Below are 21,193 nucleotides of genomic sequence, written 5' to 3'. Positions count from 1 at the left end.
AATTGTTTGTCTTTCTATAAAAAAATGTTTTTGATGGACAATTGGATCCTCTATACCCAATTTAGTTCACTTGTCATCTAATAATTGACACCCTCTTCTTTCCTGGTATTTGTGCCAAAAGTAAAGACAAACAAATGACCGGGACAAAGGGAGTAAGATATTTGACCAAGCATATCTCTGTCCGACTCAGTCACAACTCACAAGTCAGTTCAACTCAGGGTCAAGACCAAGCCAACTCGGTCAAATCGCTCTTTTCAAAACCGATTGAGCATCAGGTGAGCCAACGTAGACGAGTAGCTAAATCGACCCGGCCCGTGCCCACTTCTAATCCAACTAATTGAGCTAGTCCTACAAGTAGAAGCCTCTATGTCCCCATAATTGTGGTGTAGGAAACTTATCTAAATGTGCAACATCCAAAATATAATTGTGGTATATCCCATATTTCAAACCTCATGAAGTAAGTCATAACCCTTGCATGGCTTCTCCACTATTCAACACCCCATCAAACATTCCAAACTCCCTTAATGGCCATTCCCTTAAACCCAAAACTCCTTCAAATTATCATATTAAACCCAAGATTACAAATTTAACTAAACACCAACAAGACAATAAATCATACTTCACAAATTTGTCTACATTCTCTAGAAATGGTCAAATTCAAGAAGCTCTTTCTATATTATCTCATATGAACAACAATGGTATTCAAATTGGTCCTGAATTCTATGTAGAATTACTTCAAGGATGTGTTTCTGAGAGAAATTTGTATCTTGGACAACAAATTCATGGATTAATCATCAAAAAAGGTGATATTTATGCAAAAAATGAGTATATTGAGACTAAATTAATCATTTTTTATGCAAAATGTGATGATTTAGTGAATGTAAATAAATTATTTAACAGAATATTATCTAAAAATCTGTTTTCTTGGGCTGCTATAATTGGATTAAATTCTAGATTAGGATATAATGAAATTGCATTATTGGGTTATTGTGAAATTCTTGAAAATGGGATTTTTCCTGATAATTTTGTGATTCCTAATGTATTGAAATCATGTGGTGCAAAAAAATGTGTTTTATATGGGAAAGGGATTCATGGGTATGTAATTAAAATGGGTTTTGAAAATTGTGTTTATGTTGCAAGTAGTTTAGTTGATATGTATGGAAAATGTGAGGTTTTGGAAGATGCAAAGAAAGTGTTTGATGAAATGATTGAGAGAAATGATGTTGTTTGGAATTCAATGATTGTAAGTTATGTACAAAATGGGATGAATGAGGAAGCAATGCAATTGTTCTATGACATGAGATTTCAAGGGGTTGAGCCTACTAGGGTTACGATTTCGAGTTTGTTATCTGCTTCAGCAAATTTAGGTGTGTTAGAGGAAGGTAGGCAAGGTCACGCTTTGGCGGTTTTGTATGGTTTGGAGTTGGGAACTATATTGGGAAGTTCGGTTATTAACTTTTACGCGAAGGTTGGTTTGGTTGAGGAGGCCGAATTAGTTTTCAAGGCGATGGTGGAGAAGGATGTTGTTACTTGGAATTTGATGGTTTCTTGTTATGTTCAACATGGATTGATTGAGGATGCGGTTGAAATGTGTCGTTTGATGAGATTACGAGGGTTGAAGTTTGATTGTGTTACAATGGCGTCTTTGTTTTCCGCTTGTGCTAAGAATGATGATGTAAAACTTGGTAAGATGGGACATTGCTATTGTATAAGACATAATGTTGTCTTGGATGCGGTTGTTGTAGCTAGTATGGTGGATATGTATGCTAAAGGCGGGGATTTGGTTTATGCAAGGCGGGTATTTGACTCGTCCTCAGAGAAGGATCTTGTAGTATGGAACACGCTGTTAGCTGCTTACGCAGAGCTTGAACTTAGTGAGGAAGCCTTGAAGCTATTTTACGAGATGCAATTGCAGGGTTTTCATCCAAATGTGATATCATGGAATTCATTGCTTTCGGCACTTTTAAGGAATCATCAAGTCGATGAAGCAAAACGTATGTTTTCTCAAATGTCGATAGCTGGTGTTGAACCTAATGTAGTAACCTGGACTACTCTTCTGACAGGTCTGGTTCAAAATGGGTTTGGTTTCGAGGCAATACTGCTCTTTAAGCAAATGCAAGAAGCGGGAGTTAAACCAAATGCCGTGAGTCTGACTGCCTTACTCTCCGCTTGCATTAGTATCACATCCTTAATACTTGGAAAAGCTGTTCACGGATATATAATCAAGCGATGGCAGCAAGTCTCTACGGAAATTGTGACTTCTTTGGTAGACATGTATGCAAAATGCGGTAGCATAGCTTATGCAGTGAAGGTTTTTACCGTGACTTCAGAAAAGAACTTGGCCGTGTACAATGCTATGATTTCTGCTTACGGATTACACAGCCAAGCGCAAGAAGCATTGACGTTATATAAGAAAATGTCGGTGGAGAACATAGAGCCAGATGATGTAACTTTCACTAGCATCCTTTCGGCTTGTAGCCATGAAGGGCTGGTTGATCAGGGTTTAGAGGTTTTTGCTGATATCATGTCGGTATATAACAAAAAGCCGACCATGGAACACTACAGTTGTCTGGTAACGCTTTTTTCTCGATGCAATGATCTAGATGCGGCTATTAAGCTCATTTTAACGATGCCATTTAAGCCAGATGAGCAAATTTTAGGATACATTCTATCTGTCTGCAGAGAACGGGGTGAGATTGAACTTGGTGAATATATATCTAAGTACTTATTTCAACTGGAACAAAATACTGCTGCAAATTATGTGGCACTTTCGAATTTATATGCAGCGAGTGGACAGTGGAGTGAGTCATCGAAATTGAGGAATGTCATGAAAAGTCGGGGCTTGAAGAAGAGTCCTGGCTGCAGTTGGGTCCAAATAGGGAGTGAATGTCATGTATTTTCTGCTGGTGATAGATCACATCCTCAAACGGAAGAAATCTTCACGGCACTTGCGTTGTTACAGAAGGAGATGAGGATGAAACATGATGATTTCAGATCGGAAATCTATTCTTCTTGAAAATGGGTAAATTTACTGATTATCCAAATTAATATCACCAACTTTACGTTGGCTGTGTGTCGCGTGTTTGACCTCCGACCTTTCAGCATGATGCAACACTGGTTCTATTTTAGTCCAAAAAGGATCAATGAAGTTCAAATCAAAGAGATAAAAATGGCAGTGACCCTGATTCTATACGGTAAGAATGTACTCCCTCCTTTCAAATCATTTTCGTAAGTTTGTTCAAAATTTCTCTCGCATAATTTCAAATTTTCAACAAACATAAGGAAATGACGTGAATGGAGCGAGTAGTAGAGCATGATTTAGGTGCAGTAAGCTGTGTAATTACTAATTAGTTGATTGTGACCATATTAATATTTTACGACTTCAAATAAACCTTTTACTTACCGTTGGAATTTGGAAATAGTCTCGTGCTAACTAATGAGATTTTCAAGGGATTTACCGATATTGGTTGGCATGAGTGGTAATGATTCGTATTTTAATTAAATAAATGGTCGGAGGTTTAATTTGTAGTTCTTGTAAACGAAAAAACTACTTTTAAGAGTTCAAATAACATGAATATATATATTTATTTATTCCAACATAATGCGAAAAAAATATACAAATAAATATTATTTCAATCCGAGTATAAAACAAATAGCCTATATGGAGACACTTGTTTTCTATACAAATTTAGAGACTCCAATAATTTCTCAGACAATGTATTCTCATGCATAAATTTTTTTTGCAGTTCGTAAATCGGATTATGAGTGATGAATTTATGGCATCACCTTTTCTGGAAGTTGAACGATTTAACTGCATAAGCAAAAATGAAAGCAAAAAACAAACAGAAGCCAACTACAACGGCACCTGCGACTGGCACAAAATCATGTCTGTATCCGAAACCCTCATTCAACAGTTGGCTGATCGATAGCGAGTGGATCCCATCTGATAACTTCACCAGGGTGTTATCGTCTCCGTATTGTGAAGTCAGGAAGCCATATAAACTCCAGGATACCGGGTTGAGCCAGTAATACCATCTCCACCATACAGGAATTCTCTGATGAAAAAATTAATGTTAGTAGACAACTCTGAACCTTCATGAGAACTTTATAATCAATTCTTATATTTGATGCTTAATTTTAATATTTGAAAACCGTCTCTTTTTTGTTATTTGACGGAATTTTTGTGATGTGTTATTTGGAAACGGTCTCTTTTTGTGAACATGAGGGTGAAAACCGTGGATTTGACCCCCCACCTCACTATAGCTTGGAACTTTTGACGATACCTGACGGCCTGACACCACCGCAAAAAAACCAGACCTGATTTAACAAGATCCTGGAATGAGCCGCACTGGAATGACTAATTTCAAACAAAAACCTTAGTAGCCACGACTTGACGATGACTCAATAGACTTTGCCTGTAACCTTGACCCCAATACGACTCAAACCCAAACTGACCCATGCCCGAAATGATTCAATTGTACACACCCAAATTAATTGAACCCATAATGACCCAACCGACCCACCCGTTTGCTAACTCTACCTTTGAGGCACTGGATAATGTTATAAAGTGCAGAAACCTGTGACATTTCAGCTTAAGTTTGCTAGAGAATAAAGCACACTCCACTGATAGTGAGGTAGACAATAGAGGACAAACAATAGAACATCAAGCACCATCTTGAATCGAGTGAATATGAAGTAGAAGAATAATAGGAAGGATAAAAGAAGTTCAGATATAGGTTTCAGAAGACTTACTTTGTAAGGAATCATGAAACCACTGAAGAGGTTCCACAACATATAGAATGGAGCAGCGATAATGGCACCCACTTGGTGGTTGGGTGTGATGGCAGTCGTCATCATTCCATAGAAGGTGAAGTATAGTACTGTGAAGAATGTAAAAAACATGTACCAAATGAACTTTGTTGGTGTCCACTCAAATGCGGCCATGGAATAAAAGACTGTCGAGTAAATGACCGTCTGCACAAAAACATAAGGGAACTCGATAACGACCTGCAAAACAATATAGAAATGAAACTTGTCAGACTTGAAAACCTCAAGACTATTAGCAAAAGGAATTCTCAATGAACTTCAATATTAGGTGGAGCATAAAAAACTTATATGATATAGTCTTACATGTGAGACTAATCCATGTAAGACCGTCTAATACAAGACACTCTGATCTCTTAAGAGACGGTTTCATGATTTTTCAGGGTGAGACAATCCATTTAACTAAGAGACTATGTTATATGAGAATTTGTGGAAAAAAGGATAGAAAACGAGGGAATACCTGGGCGAATGCAAAAGGAAGAGCTGAATACAACCCTGCAGCTCGTTCTCTATAGGAAACTGATCTTTCGATTGAAACAACTGGTTGAACTGCTGTACCATTGGTAACTCCCAGAAAAAGAACTGCTGCGTACAATGACCCCATTGCATTGACGATATCCTGTTGGTTTTCTCTGCAGAAATTTGAGAGACAGTGTTAGCAAAGGGTGCTTGGCAATGGAAATGGTGTTTAGAGTTAATCAGGCTGAATTAGCCATGAAAGGTATAATGCTTTCAGTTTTTCACTATAAGTTTTTAGATACATGTTCAGTTCAATTCTTGAAATGTGTAAATTCCCGTCCTTTTTGTTGGTTTATTTACGTCTGTCACATTGTATTACATCATTGTCGCGGTATTAGTTGTGGCCTAATCTCGCTAAATAAGGCCACATAGCCTCATATTGTTGTTTCAGTCTTATGGCCATGATCTAATACGATGATCTGTCAGGCAGGGCTGTAATGTGGCTAGATGAATATGCTTAAGAGAAATATTTGCATTGCAAGATTCAACACTTGCAATCCCACCGTCTCACATAGTAATATTTCCAGCAGCACTAGACGCCTTTATTGGACTACCGTTTAAGATACAGAGAAATAAACTTGCTCGTTCTAAAAGACACTGTATACGGAATGTCAGATATACTCAACCCTAGTCCTGAACTTTTTGGCATAAAGATGATTAGATAGAAAAGATGAAGTACAAATTGAATACCTTTTAGAACCGAATTTCCAGCAAATTGATCCCAGCATCAATGAGATTATAATAGTGTAGAAGAAACGGACAGCCGTATACTGAGGACTTCGCCAGTAAGATAGATATTGTTTCCAAAGACAAGTCAAGAACTGATTGAAGTACGATCGGGAGTATATCGTTGGGAAGTTTAATTCTTTTGAATTAGTAGGTGGTTTGCTGAGACGATCAACCAACTCTATGTTATGCCTGAACCAAGTTAAAAATGCGAGTTATATAGGATTTTGTACACCAAAAAGGATAAATCATGCAAAATTGTGAGCTTCACATACTGAAACAGTTGTGATGTTTTGTACACTTCTGCAAAATCTACACCCAGACGTGATTCTTCTGCCATAGAAGTAACTTCGAGCATCCACGCAGCAGGGTTATAACCTGGTCTGATCTTTTGCACCCCTTCTACTGCCTACATTTTAGTCACATAAAATTATTTCTATATTTGTAGACAGTTGATTGCTGATAGTAGTTTATAAATCTTCACTTACCTCAAAATAATCAACAAGCTTGCAAGATTTTCTTCCAAGTGGACCAGCATATATGACTTGTCCTCCGCGTTTCATAAACAAAAGCTGCAATATACATGACATGAGACACACTATGAGAGATCAGAAGTGGAAACAATTTCATTGCCGAGATTAGACCATATATTTAAACGAGTTGGGTAGGCAAAGTAGCGCGCATAGGCGCATTGCTGGTGAATTCCAGTGAGCAGCTTCTTGAACACAAATGGGGAACCTCTTAAAAAAAATATGATTGTATAAACTACAGAGTTTGTTGCCCCTGGCTTAAGTTCGAAAATTACTGCGTTTTCAACGAAAAATATTTGAAACCTGACATTTTTTTTTTCTGTGGCCTTCCTATAAATTTGAACTTGTATTTTCGATATCCCCACTGTAGACAAACTTCAAGACTTAATGTAAAAGCAGCAGGTATTAAAGGAATATACCTCGTCAAAAGATTCAAAAATGTCGATGCTTGGCTGATGAATTGTGCAGACAATAGTTCGACCAGTGTTTACGATATTTCGTACAGTTCTCATTACAATTGCTGCAGACCTTGCATCCAATCCAGTTGTTGGCTCATCCATAAAAATAATCGACGGATTAGCAACCAATTCGACTGCAATGGTCAACCTCTTTCTCTGCTCTGTGGATAACCCATCTATTCCAGGTAGACCAACCAATGCCCCACTTAAGGGAGAGAGCTCCACAAGTTCCATAACTTCCTGAACAAAGGCCTAAGAAGCAAAGAACGATAAGTTACTCATGGAAGATGGAACGACATTAATGGAAGAAGGAACAACATTAATGGAAGAGAAATTATCTGAAGAAATTACCATTTGGGTTCCTAGGTCGACATCTGATGACAAACGCAACCATGCAGAAAACAGAAGTGATTCTAGAACGGTCAAGCAAGGAGAATGGATATCATTCTGTTCACAGTAACCAGAAACTCTAGCAAATGTTTCTTGTTTTTTAGGATAACCAGATATTTTAATACTCCCTTCTATGATCCCGCCCGTTTTTCTGCCAGCTAAGACATCCATGAGTGTAGTTTTACCAGCACCGCTGACACCAACCAATGCAGTAAGCACACCAGGCCTAAAAGCTCCAGTTACATCAATTAATAACTGCAATTTGTCTTCTGATACTCCTTGTTGTTTCATCTCCTGAATCATTAAAAAAAAAAACGATTCAAAGGATGTACTGAAGACGGGAGAGGATTCAACGTAAGTTGCTGCTTCGGCGTCAAAAAGCAAATTTGTAGAATTTAACTGTTGTAATTTTAACAATGTTCAATTTTCAGTACTCACCGGAGGAACATCCACATAATAATTGATGTTGCTGAACGTCATTGACAGCGGTTGAAATGGTAAAACCATACCCTTTTGTACGAACCCTTTGCCTATAAAAAAAAATTGGGTCAGGGGCACAAACAATAGAAACCACGAGTTTCTTCCTCAACGTTATTTAGGCGAAGAAAATTAATTAGAAGGTGCTGTTACATACCATTTAATGAGCCCGAATGCTGAAAGAATTCCCTCAGCTGGATAACAGAACTTTCCCCTATCTTTGTTTTTTCTTTCTCCTGGTATTCCGCTTTAGAGATCACAGCTTGTCGCTTCCCAAGGGCTGTTAAATATGACAAAGTGTAGTCTGATTAACATCTTTTTCGCCACTATTCTTAAATTTAAAGACCAAAAAAATTGCAACTTCGATATTGTCTGAGAGAGAGAGAGTCGCTTACGCTGAAGGTAGGTGAGGAAGATGGTGAAAAGTAGATTGAACACGACTATATATCCAACCATGGCACCTACTCCAATCCAATACCAGTAACTTTCGGTAAATAAGTTCCTTGATCTCAGCACTGCTTCACCTAGTCTTGAATTCCCAAATGGCTGGAAGGAACAAAATGAAAAGTTACTAACTGTATCAACACATTTTGGGCTTGCACGTTAACACGAGGAGAACGAGATACCTTATCCCACGAATGCCCAAGAAACTCGTTCACTGATACTGCATTTTGACCATACATAAGAGGAGATAGCCAGAAGCCCCAGACCCACCATTTAGGGATGCTTTCTGTCCGAATTAACTGAAAATTGTTAGAGACAGAGTTCCAAGTAAACGACTCAACGCTACTAGCTAAGTACTGTTTCTATCCATGAATAACTACGCGGATTAAAGAACATGCTAAGATGAGGATTGAAATGAAAGTTGGGTGAAGATGAAGGATAAATCATAACGACCACATATAGCACATGAAAAAGTAAAGATTCTGAATACGAAGTTTATTCATTGAGACCGCAAAAAGTTAACTAAGAAGTTCATTCATCGACAGAGGTGGTACGTGCTTTTACCTTTTGAAATAATGTATCCACCAAGGCCCATGACAACCAACATTGCAAAAGATCCAAATGTGTTGGCAACTATCATATTTCGACCCAGGGACCCCATCACACGGAAGAGCCCCAAAGACATCTGATGCAAGAGAAAGAATAACAAGAACTGCTTCAATAATCTGCAAGAGGAACAAGGCAAGTTAATCAGCTTGGTTTAATGAATAACAATAAAGCATACAACTTAACATTACAGCTATGTTACTCAGATACTTCACTTAGTTAACGTATTCCGTATCCAATAAGTATTTCGTCGGATACGATACGACACTTAGATACTTCATTTTAGACCAAAATATTGAAAATTTTGCACAAAATAGCCGTATCAGATACTCCGATACGTATTTTGTCGGATACGAGTAGACGAGTCTGAGTAACATAGCATTACAGTATGTCATCCTGCTCTAAAGCCAAAGATATCTAACCTTATGATGCTAGGATCGTAGCCAATGACAAAATACGTGACTACCACCCAAACACCAGATTCATACAGAGAAGTTGGAATACTCAAGAGCCAAGATGGAAGTGTATAAACCCAGCAAGGGTAAAAGTGTAATTCCCTGTGCTTGTAGAGAACTGGGAGTTTCATCACCAACATGGAGACTTCTGTGAACCCATTGAAAAGGATTATAACCATAGAGAAGTACAAAGAACCAAGATAGAGGGCTCCATCATCAACTGTTTTATGGTGCATCTTTGTACGGAAGAATACCGTCATTGTTATGGAAGCAACTAATAGCAGCTGCAAGTAAAGGGGGTAGATCAAGATATAATCAGTGAAGATCACACTTCAGCATTAACTGAGTTAAACGGAAAATAATGCTACCATTCTAGAATTTTCATTTCAAGCAAATAGCAACCATTCTGACCTGTATGAACTTGAAAATGTAGATAAAAGAATTCCTTTTCATTAGGAGCTTCTGCCACGAATATCCAATTTTGAGAAGTTCCCATTTCGAGACACCATATGAAGAGGTCGATAAAGCTGCAGGATGATTATTTCTTTTATTGAATCGAGTGGCTAATTCACGGCATACATCGGTGCCCACACTAAAAGAGTGAAATGCTTCTGCAAATCTTTCTACAGGAACATATCGATGAGCTCGAAAGGGATCCGACCAATACTGTGCCTGGTCCTTCTTTGATGTAACCTAAGCACAAAGTTCGCATTTGAGTAACAATTCCAAGTGATTTCAAATTGATTCATCTCAAACTAAGCAATTGTTTACCTCTTGCAAAAAATCAGCAACATTCTTTCTTTCAGGACAAGCAAACCCCATGGACGCAAAGAAATCAAGAACTTTATCACGTGCCCCTTGATAAACAATCTGACCTTCAGACAATAGTATGATGTCGTCAAAAAGCTCAAAAGTTTCAGGAGCAGGCTGCAACAAAGAGATCACCGTCGTCTCATCAAGTGCATGAGTTGAGTGCTTTAGATACTTTATAATCTGGTACGTCGTTGAACTGTCAAGTCCATTTGATATTTCGTCCATAAATAACACTCGTGATTGTCCAGCTAATAGTTCACCTATCAAAGACGAAGGAGCTCAGCATCAACAAAGGCTGCACTAAGAACTAAGCACTAAACAGTGTTAGTAATCGATGAGAAAATACATATAATATTGATTTTACCTGTTGTGAGCCTCTTCTTTTGGCCACCAGAGATTCCTTTAATCATCTCATCGCCAACTGGAGTGTCCGCACATATATCTAAACCTAAAATCTTTGTACCAATAGTGTTAGTGTTCAGCAGTATCAACACCACCATAAGAAGCTATGCTAGTAAAACCACGGAAGGAGTATAAACTTCATGTGAAATAGTTATTTTGAGACAAAGCTTAATTGATATGATTATGAACTTATGATGTATTTCATTACAGCACCGTATTGCATTTCCTCGACCTTTCAAATCGCAGTGTGAAAAACAAGCTCAGATGGGATGATCATAAATGTACAATACCTTCAGAATGTAATCTACAAGAAAGCTCGTGTCCTGTCCATTCAGAGCCAATGCCTGCACCAATAATTGACAAAACTGATATCAGAAACTGAGAAGTATTTACGTGGTAGTGTAAGTAGAATTACACATGCTATTATCACATTAACCTTCATGAATATATCAAGGTCTTCTTCTGGTTTAAATCGAGAATCCTTTTCTCTTCTTGCAAGCTCCAGTAGCATATCTGTTGAGCATATAAGTTGAACCATTCAAACATAATCAAGAAGATTTCTCTTCAAAGGACACAGCAAGATGCAAAAGAGCGGCTGCAGCTCACCGTATTTGCTTCCAACACCTTGACAACGAGCAGCCAAATCAAGAGTTTCCCTAACAGTCATCTCTGCAGCATGACAGTCTTGTTGGCTTACATATGATGATGTCCTCTGAGGAACAAACTCGCGCAGATCATGCCCATTATATGTGATTCTCCCTGACATCTTTGAATTACTAAAGAGATATTAGGAGGACACATAGATGAATGTCATCAATGTAAATGAGTATATGAGCACATCCATTATGCATGGTAGGCAGGCAACTGAAGTGTAAAATATTGCACATGGGCTTGAAGAGATACCCATTGGCAATCATCATTTTTTCTTTCCCAGTCCCATTTATTCTTCAAACCAGTTCCCGAACAAGTTAGTGTTCTGAACTTAAAAAGTCAGACCATCGCTATTTCTACTAATCATTAATTGGCTTCGTCCATGCATTTAAATTCACTACCATTTTTCTTTTTTGGCCATTCAAATCAGTTTAGTATTATCCACTTTGAACAAAAATCTGACATCTATCTAGTCTCTTACGACTTTGGTCAGAAAGTGACACACAGATGGAAAGAGTACCAAACAAGCCGAGCGAAAAAGAAATTGAATACTATTAGAAATTTTGACTTCATGAAATATACTCTGTAAGATAAAAGAGTGTTGCTTAAGGATAGTGACTATCTGACCATTATTTATTTTCACATAGAGGTTAGATAAACCAATTATGTACTTCTTAATATCAGTCATAATCATCCTTGCTGAAGTGCGATTAAATCAAAATCTCAATACCTGCAATGCAGGTCCAAGGCGCCCAGCAAGAGCTAGAAGAAAAGTTGTCTTCCCGGAACTGGGAGGTCCTAGTAACAAGGTCAATCTGCAATGTGCATATACAATTATACATTATGAATTTATGATAACTCCAGAATTAACCTTAAACCTCAGTAAAGCTATGCTATGCTATGCAATTTCAACATTTTACTTTGGTAGCGTATAACGTGTCTGACGGAAAGAGCATCCAGCATTCCAGCACGACACAACACTTATACACTTTGTTAGGCAAATAAAAGAAACAATAAAAGGTTTTTACAACACAAAGTCGTGTCTGACATTCAACACAGCGTAGCATCAGACGCTTGAAACTGAGTAGTAGTAGCCTAGCAAAAATGCACTTGTAAGCAGGTTAAAGTAATTATCAGTACCTAGAAGGTCTGATGATTCCACTAATATCGTCTAAGATGGTCAGTTTCTTCCTTTTCCCTGGGTACATATGCAATTTCCTCAAGAAAGCCTGCATCAGAATGCATACATCGGTTTACCATATGCTCGGTACTCAGTTTCGCACATAAACAAATAGCTAATGATGTTAAACGTAGTAGTAGCTGCTTGCCTCAGACATGTTCAAAATGAAGTTAGGAATTGTTGGTAATGCTCTGCTTCCAATTTGTACGTATGTCTCAACTGTTAAATGCTGAAAGCGAACTTCTACCTTCGGAAAACCCAGATCCACCCTGTAAGTATTGATGTGAAAACAAATATGAAACATCTTGATTAACAATCACTTCTGCATCGATTGAACTTAAGATACGATTGAACGTCCATTGCATTATTCGACAGTATAGGTTCGATAAAAAAATTTGGATTTCAATTTAGACTTGGGTCATGACATCATTGAACTACCGAAGGTCAATGTGACCGTACATTCGAGACTATGTAGGCCTAAAACAGAGAGAAACCAATGGGATTACCCGGAAGTCGCAACTGTAATGGGTAAAATAATAAAGGATTCAATATCGTCGGTATCAAAACTGTATTTGAAACTTCCCTTACACCAAAAACACTACTCTGTACCATCTTTGGAATCAAGACGGAAACCAAAATAACCCCTAATTAGAATTGCAAGTCCACTAAAATTAAGTTACTAAGTGGGAATTTCTTCCCCTGAACAGTTCGTCTCATGTAGGGCGATTTTACACAAAATAATGTGTTAAAAATGAAATCGTAAGCTCTCAAAAAATGGGAGGAGGCGCCCCAATTCGACTTTGATCATTATGGACTGGTACCAAGATCGAGCCCTAGACAAGCGGACCTAATTTAACAGCCGGTAATCCACACAGTATTAGTGAAAAAGTAGTTATCAAACAACTCATTTTGCAATGTACTTATTGTAAGACCGCCTAAAACAAGTATATTCTTGAATGTAAAAGGACCCCAAGTAACTTAAATATTGCAGTAAACATTCAGTATCAACTAACTTCACATAAAACAAAACAGTAGAGTGATGGTCTGCAGACATGGACGAGTGTGTACCACGATCCGACAAAAGTACCGGACCGTGACATATAACATGTATGAATAATTTCGTAATTTTCTGCTGTACTTTAGTTCCTTCTACAGTGTCACGGAACTGCAGCAGCAATAATTTAGGAAATTCACATGCAATGTAGCAGCCAAAATAACAATTACGACCATAGTCCAACTAAGATTGCGTGACATGACAAAGACAATTTTTGTATCCTAAATCTCAAATCAAAAAATCTTATCGTCATAGGTGTTGCCCGTGTAAGATCTCAAAATCCAAATGCAAGGTCAAACTTGTATGATTAATTATTAATAATATTATTATATACTACTCCGTATTATACTATGATATGAGCTATATGTGAGACGGTTTTATATGATCTAAGTCAAACTTCTCATTTCTCAAATTAGTAAGAGTAAAAATTTGATTATTGAAAGAAAATAAAAAAATAAAATAGTAAAAATTCAAACTCCGTCACTAGTGTCTTACTCTATTTGATACCAAAAATTGAGGGGAGGCGACGGGTAAAGAGGGGAAATAGGGGAATAAAAAAAAGGAGGGGAAGGGGCGAGGCAAACCGAGAGAGTTTTTCCTCCAAATCTTTCATTTGACGTAGATTAAAATAATTTGCCGAAAATGGAGAATCTATTTTCCTTCCCCGTCAAATTTCTTTAACCTTCATTTTGTTATCGTAATCTTTTGTAGATGTCAATTAATTTAGCGGATAAAGTCATCTATTATATGTAGACTTATAAATCCCGATTTAGTTGATAAACTCATCTCATAAATTATGTTTAAATCCCGTCAACACTATATCCGATCCTCATTACACCCAAAATATTTATATTAAATCAAATCATTAGGTTAGGCTGTAATTTGACTAGAGTGATTCTCGACGCACACTCTAGTCAACAATAAGTTGACCGTCATTTCATACGAAAGAGTTGTTTAAGAAATTTTTGTCTAAAGGAATACCGTGCTCCTTACACCTACAGATAATCCACTAAATAAAATATTATAAAAGGTTGGGTGTAAGGAGTACGGTCGATTTTTTTCATAAAATTGCACATTTCAATTTCTTAAACCACACAAACTTCGTAAATACAGTCTCTCACTAAATTATTAAAAGATCACTGGTAAAATCGTTTTTCATAACTCTTTTAATATTGATCGTAGTCTAAGGTGATTCTTTAATCACAAATCATTTTTCATAACCGTCTCCCAGGAAACTTACTCTTCTTAAACATCGTCACACAAAAACGACCGTCGCAGACAAGTTTCTAACAACATTAAAATCAACATAATAAGCTTGAAAAAAAAAAAAAAGGAAAGAGCATTACGCAAGAAAACGGCGTCGCATGCGATCAAAGAACAACTTAGGATCATTCTCAACAGAATCCAATAACCGATCCAAAACAAGCTTACGTTCCTCAGCTTCAAGTTGACTAACATTGACTTCTCTAAAATCTCCAAGCATATTCCTAAATATTCCTCGACGTACTCTCTTATACGTCGGAAGTCTCTCCAATGCCGCCCACCGTAACGCCTCCTCGTCATCGCCGTCGCTACGGAACGATTCCGACCTCGCGAAGGCGTTTTCCGCCGTAGAATTCCACATTAATTGATGATAATAGTGGAAATGTGAGGTTAATTATGGAGAATTTTGAGTTTAGGAATTGCTAGATTTGGAGAAGATGAGATGAATGAGAGGAAATGAGAGGAGAATTATTATGGAGGTGTGTATTTATTGTACTTGTACCTGTAATTTTGTGTGTGCTTGGTTTTCTCACTCTTGTAAGTTGGATTAGTAGTAATGCTACTGCTCAACTGGGTAGTTGGAGTTATCTCATGCATTTATTTTGCTTTTGTTTTTGCTTTTTGCTCTTACTCTTTAATAATGGAAGTTATTAGTGGTGTAATGTGTGAATTTAAGCTAAAAAAAGTGCTTTTATAAACTTAATTTCAGTTTTAAAGAATCTAACTACGCCTTGTTTTTTCGGTTGATTAGAGTTAAACTAACTTATAGCTGAACTAAACTGAATTGAATAGAGCTAAATTAAAAGTTAATTTGCAAAGAAATGGGCTGAAAATAAATCGAATGAAGCTAAACTGAACTGAATAGAGCTGAGCTGAACCGAAATGAGCTGAAATTAAACCAGAAAAAACAGGGCTTAGGTATTGTATACGAGTAGAGATGCTAAAGGGGTTAGGTTGGTGCTCCACGGGATGGGATGTGATAGAGTGGCCCGAGCCTGGACATGGAGAAAGGGGGTCGGGCTCGTTCAAGTCAGTTTGGCTCCCTTATGTATGGTCGGGGCCCAACTCGGATATGTTTTTTTATTACTCCCTCCATTTTTTTATATATGACGTTTTGCATTTACGAGGTAAGCCTTTGATTTTAATATTTACAAAAATATATTTGTTCAAAAAATATAAAAATGGTACCATTAAATTCATTACGAAAAACTCTTTCATATGAGTATACATATAATAATATTTAGTCTTATATGTTAAGAGATATTGAAGAAAGAAGGCCGCGTCTCGAAATATGAGAAAGTCATATAAAAAAAAACAGAGGGAATATGTTTTTGTTTCTAATGGGTTAGCTGGGCGACTTTGTCTCGGGCCCGACAAGGGTCGGAGTCAGGTTGTATCGGGCTAGCCGGATCTGTGAAAATTAAGCAAGGTGTTGTAGGCTGGCCGATCACATTAACCAATTCTACGTACGAGTACTAGTTATTTACCTATTACATTTTGAGGTGTTTTTATTTACCTTTCTATTTTATTAGAAATGTTTGATCATCCACATTCAATTTGGTCAATTAGTTATCTACTCCCTCCACACACCTATTTTCACCCCATTTGCTTTTGGGAGGTCAAAGTTTCCGAACTTTGACCGTAAATAACTTGGAGAATAAAAATTATTGGATTATAAAATAAAAATATTCACACTTATTTTCATGATAACTTTTACGAAAAAAAAAAATCAAGAAAAAAAATTAACATATAGACGTCGATAATTACGGTCAAAGTGCCGTCTTGGAGACCACAATAAAGTAAATGGGGTGAAAATAGGTGTGTGGAGGGAGTACTAATTAGCCCCCTCCTCTTTACTTAATTTTTGTACCAAAATCAAAGGTAAACAAATAAACGAGACAAAAAAAGTACATATTTTCTTTTTAATCTTAAGACAGATATATCTACCGTGAGAAAAAGACTAATCGCATGTAAAACACAAAAATGTTTTTGATACTTTGTTAGGAATAGTGAAATAATGTTAAAGTGAAACTAGAAGACAGATTTCAGATCAAAAGTGGGTGTGCTTTAATGGTTTTTAACCTTTTGGGTTAACGTTTTCCTTGATTAGGGTATGTTAAAAAGTTCTAAGATTCACCTGAGTTTGCCGATCATGTGAACCAACACTAAATTAGGTAAAACTGGGTGAATGTCGGATGGAAGTATAAATGCCTTGCTCAAGTAACTTCATAAAGTCAAATTTGGTGTTAGATTCCCACCCTTCCAGTTATTAATTCACCTTTTTTTTTATTTTTTTGAAAAAATATTTTAATTTAATCTAAATAAAATAATTGACACACAATGATTAATTTGAATAAATTTTTATTTTTTAATTATTTTTTGTTTAAAAGTATTCCATAACAATTTTCCGTAGAAACTTTGGTAACTTTACTATTCAGACAAATCATCAAATATGTGAGTAGCTCAAACACGTGTTACCTAAGTAAAATTTGCTCACAATAATTTGCAAGGGTCAAATTATAATTACATGTAATTTTGGTACCACAAATATTGTAACTTATTGATTAAGATAAAACAGTCGTATTAATGGAACATTTTTTACAACAAATTCAATAATTTTTGTATAAAACAATTTTATAGAAGTGTTATTGTAAAATTAAGTGATACTTTTACCTAAATAACTTACTAAAATAACTCGCACCAACCATCTTGTTCCATGATAATGACCTTTGTAATAAGGTTTTGCAATTTTTATTGTACAATCGATTTATAGAAAACTTGCTCTGACAAATTAAGAAGGTGATGATTTACTTAAATCTTAATACACGTAAAATGTATTTAGCGGGAATAATCTCTATTACACTTGGCGGGAGAAATAAATGGGTAGGCGCATTAAATGGCAACTACGTGGAGTACCGTAGATAGAAAGAGCTGAAAACACGCGCTGCTCGTTTGAGTGGGAGATACCAAATCATGCACTTCTTTGTAAAAACCAAAAAAAAAAAAAAAAAAAAAAAAAAAAAAAAAAAAAAAAAAAAAAAAAAAGTGTAATACTTGGAAGGATCCATATTCTTTTCATTTCCCAAAAAGAAACGAAAAGTTCATTTTCTTACCATGGTTAAAATCATATTCTATCGTTATCTAGGAGCATCCACAATGGTAAGTTAGTTGATACTAGCTTACCTTTGGCACATCATTTTTTTGAGCAAGAGCAATTTCAAGCTACAAGTTACTCCAATAGTGAAGCCAATTTAGGATTAGCTTGATGAGACCTAACTAACACATTTTTCTATTAATTTATTTAATTCTTAATTTCTAAATAAAAAATAAAAACTTTATAAATGAGACAACTAATTTTCTATTGGTTATATTTTGCTTGTGGATCAATTTAAGCAAGTAGCTTCATGAAGCTACTAGCTTGAAATTATTTGAGCAAAGTTAATCTATATGTACAACTCCAATGGTTAAGCTACTAGCTTACAATTTCTAAAAATTGCAAGCAAGTCATTTTTCCCAACCATTGGAGATGCTCTAACAGTCCTAAAATTGTCCATAAAAATAAATGGGAAATGAAAGGTAGAGAGGAAATAATTATTAAATGTGGTTGAGAGAAGGAAATGGAGCAAGTGTTGGCAAACATGGTATCTGATTCGTATTCATATTTTTGTTAAATGGGTAATTATTTTACTTAACCCAATCCGATTTAAATGACCTATTTATCCTTAAATCAATCATTTTTAATCGCTTAACCTGAATTTCAGTTAAAAGGGATACTACCGTCTTAAATAAGAATTTATAAATGAATAATAAACAAACTTATTCCCGATTAGAACAACAAACTCAATTCCTGTCAAATTATCAATCACTTTTCTTTTCTGATAAATCGATATTATGTTAGAAATTAGAATCATGTAAATGGACTTGGGCCTCATACGAATAATGGAGAGATCATACGGGTCACTTGACAAAAATAAGGGGGTTCTATCTTAAAATCAATTAGCAATAGAAGTTAATAGCACCCTTGATATATAAGTGGTACAATCTCGTTTTTTTCTAAACAATGTGAGACACTAGCATATGAATTTTAAATTCCAACGGGTTATTGATAATCTTACGTCAAATTTCAAAAATGTAACATCCAAACGAGTTGGGATCCAATAGAGGATCCATTTTTCCCTCGCGAAACAATTTTATATTGTTTTTTCTCGTTTTATTTTCATTTCCCTTTATTTTTCGTGATGAAAATTGGACTATTAATTCACTATATAATGACATTTAAGCCATCTAGAGAAAATGCATTTTCTTAAGAAATCTTCTTAAAACATGAAATGAATCTTAATTGTATTTAAACGGTCTCGTCTCAATCACATACTTTGATTCTTATATAAAAATAATTGGTCTCTCTTATGACGGGTTACCATTTGTGGCGGATATTTTGTGAGTTAAAATGGTAACAAAATGGGTTAGTGGAGAAAGGGGACCACATGAATAGTGTTGCAGAGAGAGAAAAAGTGGATACTTTGTGAGGTAAAATGGTATCCGTCACTCAAGAGTGACAGATATGTGCCGTCACAAACAAGAATTTGTGATATAAAAAATACTTCAATCATTGAACCTAACTTGTACACATTTTTCAAGAATTACCTCTAAGGCTTGTGTTTTAACGCAAATTCTCATTGAAGACATGACATATCCGTCACAAGCTGAAGACGGATACCATTTTACCTCACAATGTACCCACTTTTTCTCTTTCTACAACACTATTCATGTGGTCCCCTTTCTCCACTAACCCATTTTGTTACCATTTTATCTCACAAAATATCCGTCACAAATGGTAACCCGTCACAAGGGAGACCAATTGGTGTTTTAAAGGAAGGTAAATGGTGACTAACGAAATGCATAGGACTATGTCCTGTTTTTTTATGCTTAATTTCAGCTTGTTTTATATTTCTCGGCGCTATTCAGTTCAATTCAATTTAGGTACATTTAGTTCAATTCAACTGATCTTTTCACAAACTAACTCTTATTTCTGCTTTATTCGATTTAGCTCAGTTTTATTCAACTAAGTTCATTTCAGCTCAACTCCATTAAATTTAATTTAGTTCATTCAGCCGAAAATAACAGAGCTTATAGAAGGGTGAAAAATGTGTGTCAAGGGACTGAGTGACTATGGAAAATGAATAGCACGCTCGTAGTGTGAGCGTATAGCAAACAAAATGAGACATGAGGTTTTGAAGTGTGACGGTTGAGAAGATGAGGAAAAGAAGCGAGAATAATGAGATTATACCACCGTTTTGTTAGTTAGATTTTCGACCTATACCCAATCTTACCTATTTGTAGGTGCTTTTGTATAGGCGGCTACGCCTACGGGATATTTAAGGCACGGGATATTTAAGGATTTTTTTAGGGGTTGAATTCCCGGGTCTATGCATTTTCGCACCACCACATAAATTATGTAAGTCATCCCTTTTAGGTTGATTTTACGTGTGTATCAGACTAGACTTGCTAAAATTGACTCGTCTGAATGATCGAATTTGAGTAACTGGTTTTGCACCCGACTCGATATTTAAATAAAGACCTAATTAAGTTTTACATGTAATCTAAATTGATGTAGCTCATTGTAACTAGATAAGAAGATTTATTGTTGAATGTTGCTTACAACAAGAGATGAAAGTGGCACGCGGGATGTTGGATTGACACGCCCCAACAACTGTTCTCAAACTATAAACCAACTGAAAGGAACTGTTCTAATAAACACAGCGGAAGACTAAAGACTCTGATATGTGATGACTCCATCCCAGCTAGATCCCACGCGTATCCAAGATATACTGTCAAGCAACAATCGCTCACCACCCCGAATGGATCACCACAGTTTTTAAAACATTTAAACGGGGTCAATACTAATCACACAACTTATATATATATCAACAAAAGAAGATACATGACTTAACCTTAACCGTCACACACACACAATTACTCCAATCCCATCAATCTCAACCACCGACCGTCCACTGGACTACCGCCGATGGGGGACCGCACCGTTCCCACCTAAGCCCCGCTCCACATAATAAATGTGATGAGCGATAACCCCGTCCATTAATGTGCACATCCCCTTCCGTGGCGGGTTCCACGAAGGGCGAAACTAGGGCGTGAAGTCACTCCCGCAAGTGACTCCACTCAGCCGAGAACGCATCTCGAGAACCAGAGACAACCAATCACAATCACAATCACAATCGTCATAACACAATTACGATGTTAATCAATAATCACAATCAACCACCGTCACAACACAATTACGATACTAAACAATCAATCTCAACACATCAACAATCATCCCATTATGGGACTAATACTGAGTAGGAAATCCTACCTGGAAAGCAACACAATCATCGATCGATCTA

At 36.5% G+C, this 21,193-nt stretch overlaps 2 protein-coding genes across 4 annotated transcripts; one reads left to right on the top strand and one right to left on the bottom strand.

Moving 5' to 3' along the window:
- The first annotated feature begins 399 nt into the window (after window positions 1-399).
- On the top strand, window positions 400-3,836 carry LOC141597351 (pentatricopeptide repeat-containing protein At5g55740, chloroplastic). 2 transcript variants are annotated; one of them, XM_074417777.1, is made up of 2 exons: window positions 400-3,022; window positions 3,747-3,831. In XM_074417777.1, the coding sequence occupies exon 1, from the start codon at window positions 476-478 to the stop codon at window positions 3,014-3,016; it is 2,541 nt and encodes an 846-aa protein (XP_074273878.1). In that variant the 5' UTR covers window positions 400-475; the 3' UTR covers window positions 3,017-3,022; window positions 3,747-3,831. The 2 variants fall into 2 exon arrangements, 1 of the variants encoding a protein (XP_074273878.1); XR_012522746.1 differs by lacking the exon at window positions 400-3,022 and adding an exon at window positions 3,105-3,194 and having other exon boundaries at window positions 3,747-3,836.
- Window positions 3,552-15,434, bottom strand: LOC141597350 (ABC transporter G family member 32). Of its 2 annotated transcripts, XM_074417775.1 has the most exons (24): window positions 14,876-15,434; window positions 12,624-12,744; window positions 12,436-12,524; window positions 12,026-12,110; window positions 11,251-11,410; window positions 11,081-11,157; window positions 10,935-10,988; window positions 10,607-10,697; window positions 10,201-10,502; window positions 9,841-10,122; window positions 9,397-9,713; window positions 8,933-9,093; window positions 8,551-8,654; window positions 8,320-8,470; window positions 8,082-8,204; window positions 7,886-7,977; window positions 7,409-7,741; window positions 7,019-7,309; window positions 6,558-6,641; window positions 6,345-6,478; window positions 6,034-6,261; window positions 5,285-5,456; window positions 4,753-5,007; window positions 3,552-4,055 (listed from the first exon to the last, which is right to left on the bottom strand). In XM_074417775.1, the coding sequence occupies exons 1-24, from the start codon at window positions 15,151-15,153 to the stop codon at window positions 3,783-3,785; spliced, it is 4,257 nt and encodes a 1,418-aa protein (XP_074273876.1). In that variant the 5' UTR covers window positions 15,154-15,434; the 3' UTR covers window positions 3,552-3,782. The 2 variants fall into 2 exon arrangements, with proteins under 2 accessions (XP_074273876.1, XP_074273877.1); XM_074417776.1 differs by lacking the exons at window positions 12,436-12,524; window positions 12,624-12,744; window positions 14,876-15,434 and having other exon boundaries at window positions 11,251-11,420.
- Window positions 15,435-21,193: the final 5,759 nt, after the last annotated feature.

The sequence above is a fragment of the Silene latifolia genome, chromosome 8 (genome assembly GCF_048544455.1).
Source record: "Silene latifolia isolate original U9 population chromosome 8, ASM4854445v1, whole genome shotgun sequence".
NCBI lineage: Eukaryota > Viridiplantae > Streptophyta > Magnoliopsida > Caryophyllales > Caryophyllaceae > Silene > Silene latifolia.
The sequence above is the reverse complement of the archived record's forward strand: the minus strand, read 5'-3'. Positions and strand labels throughout refer to the sequence as shown.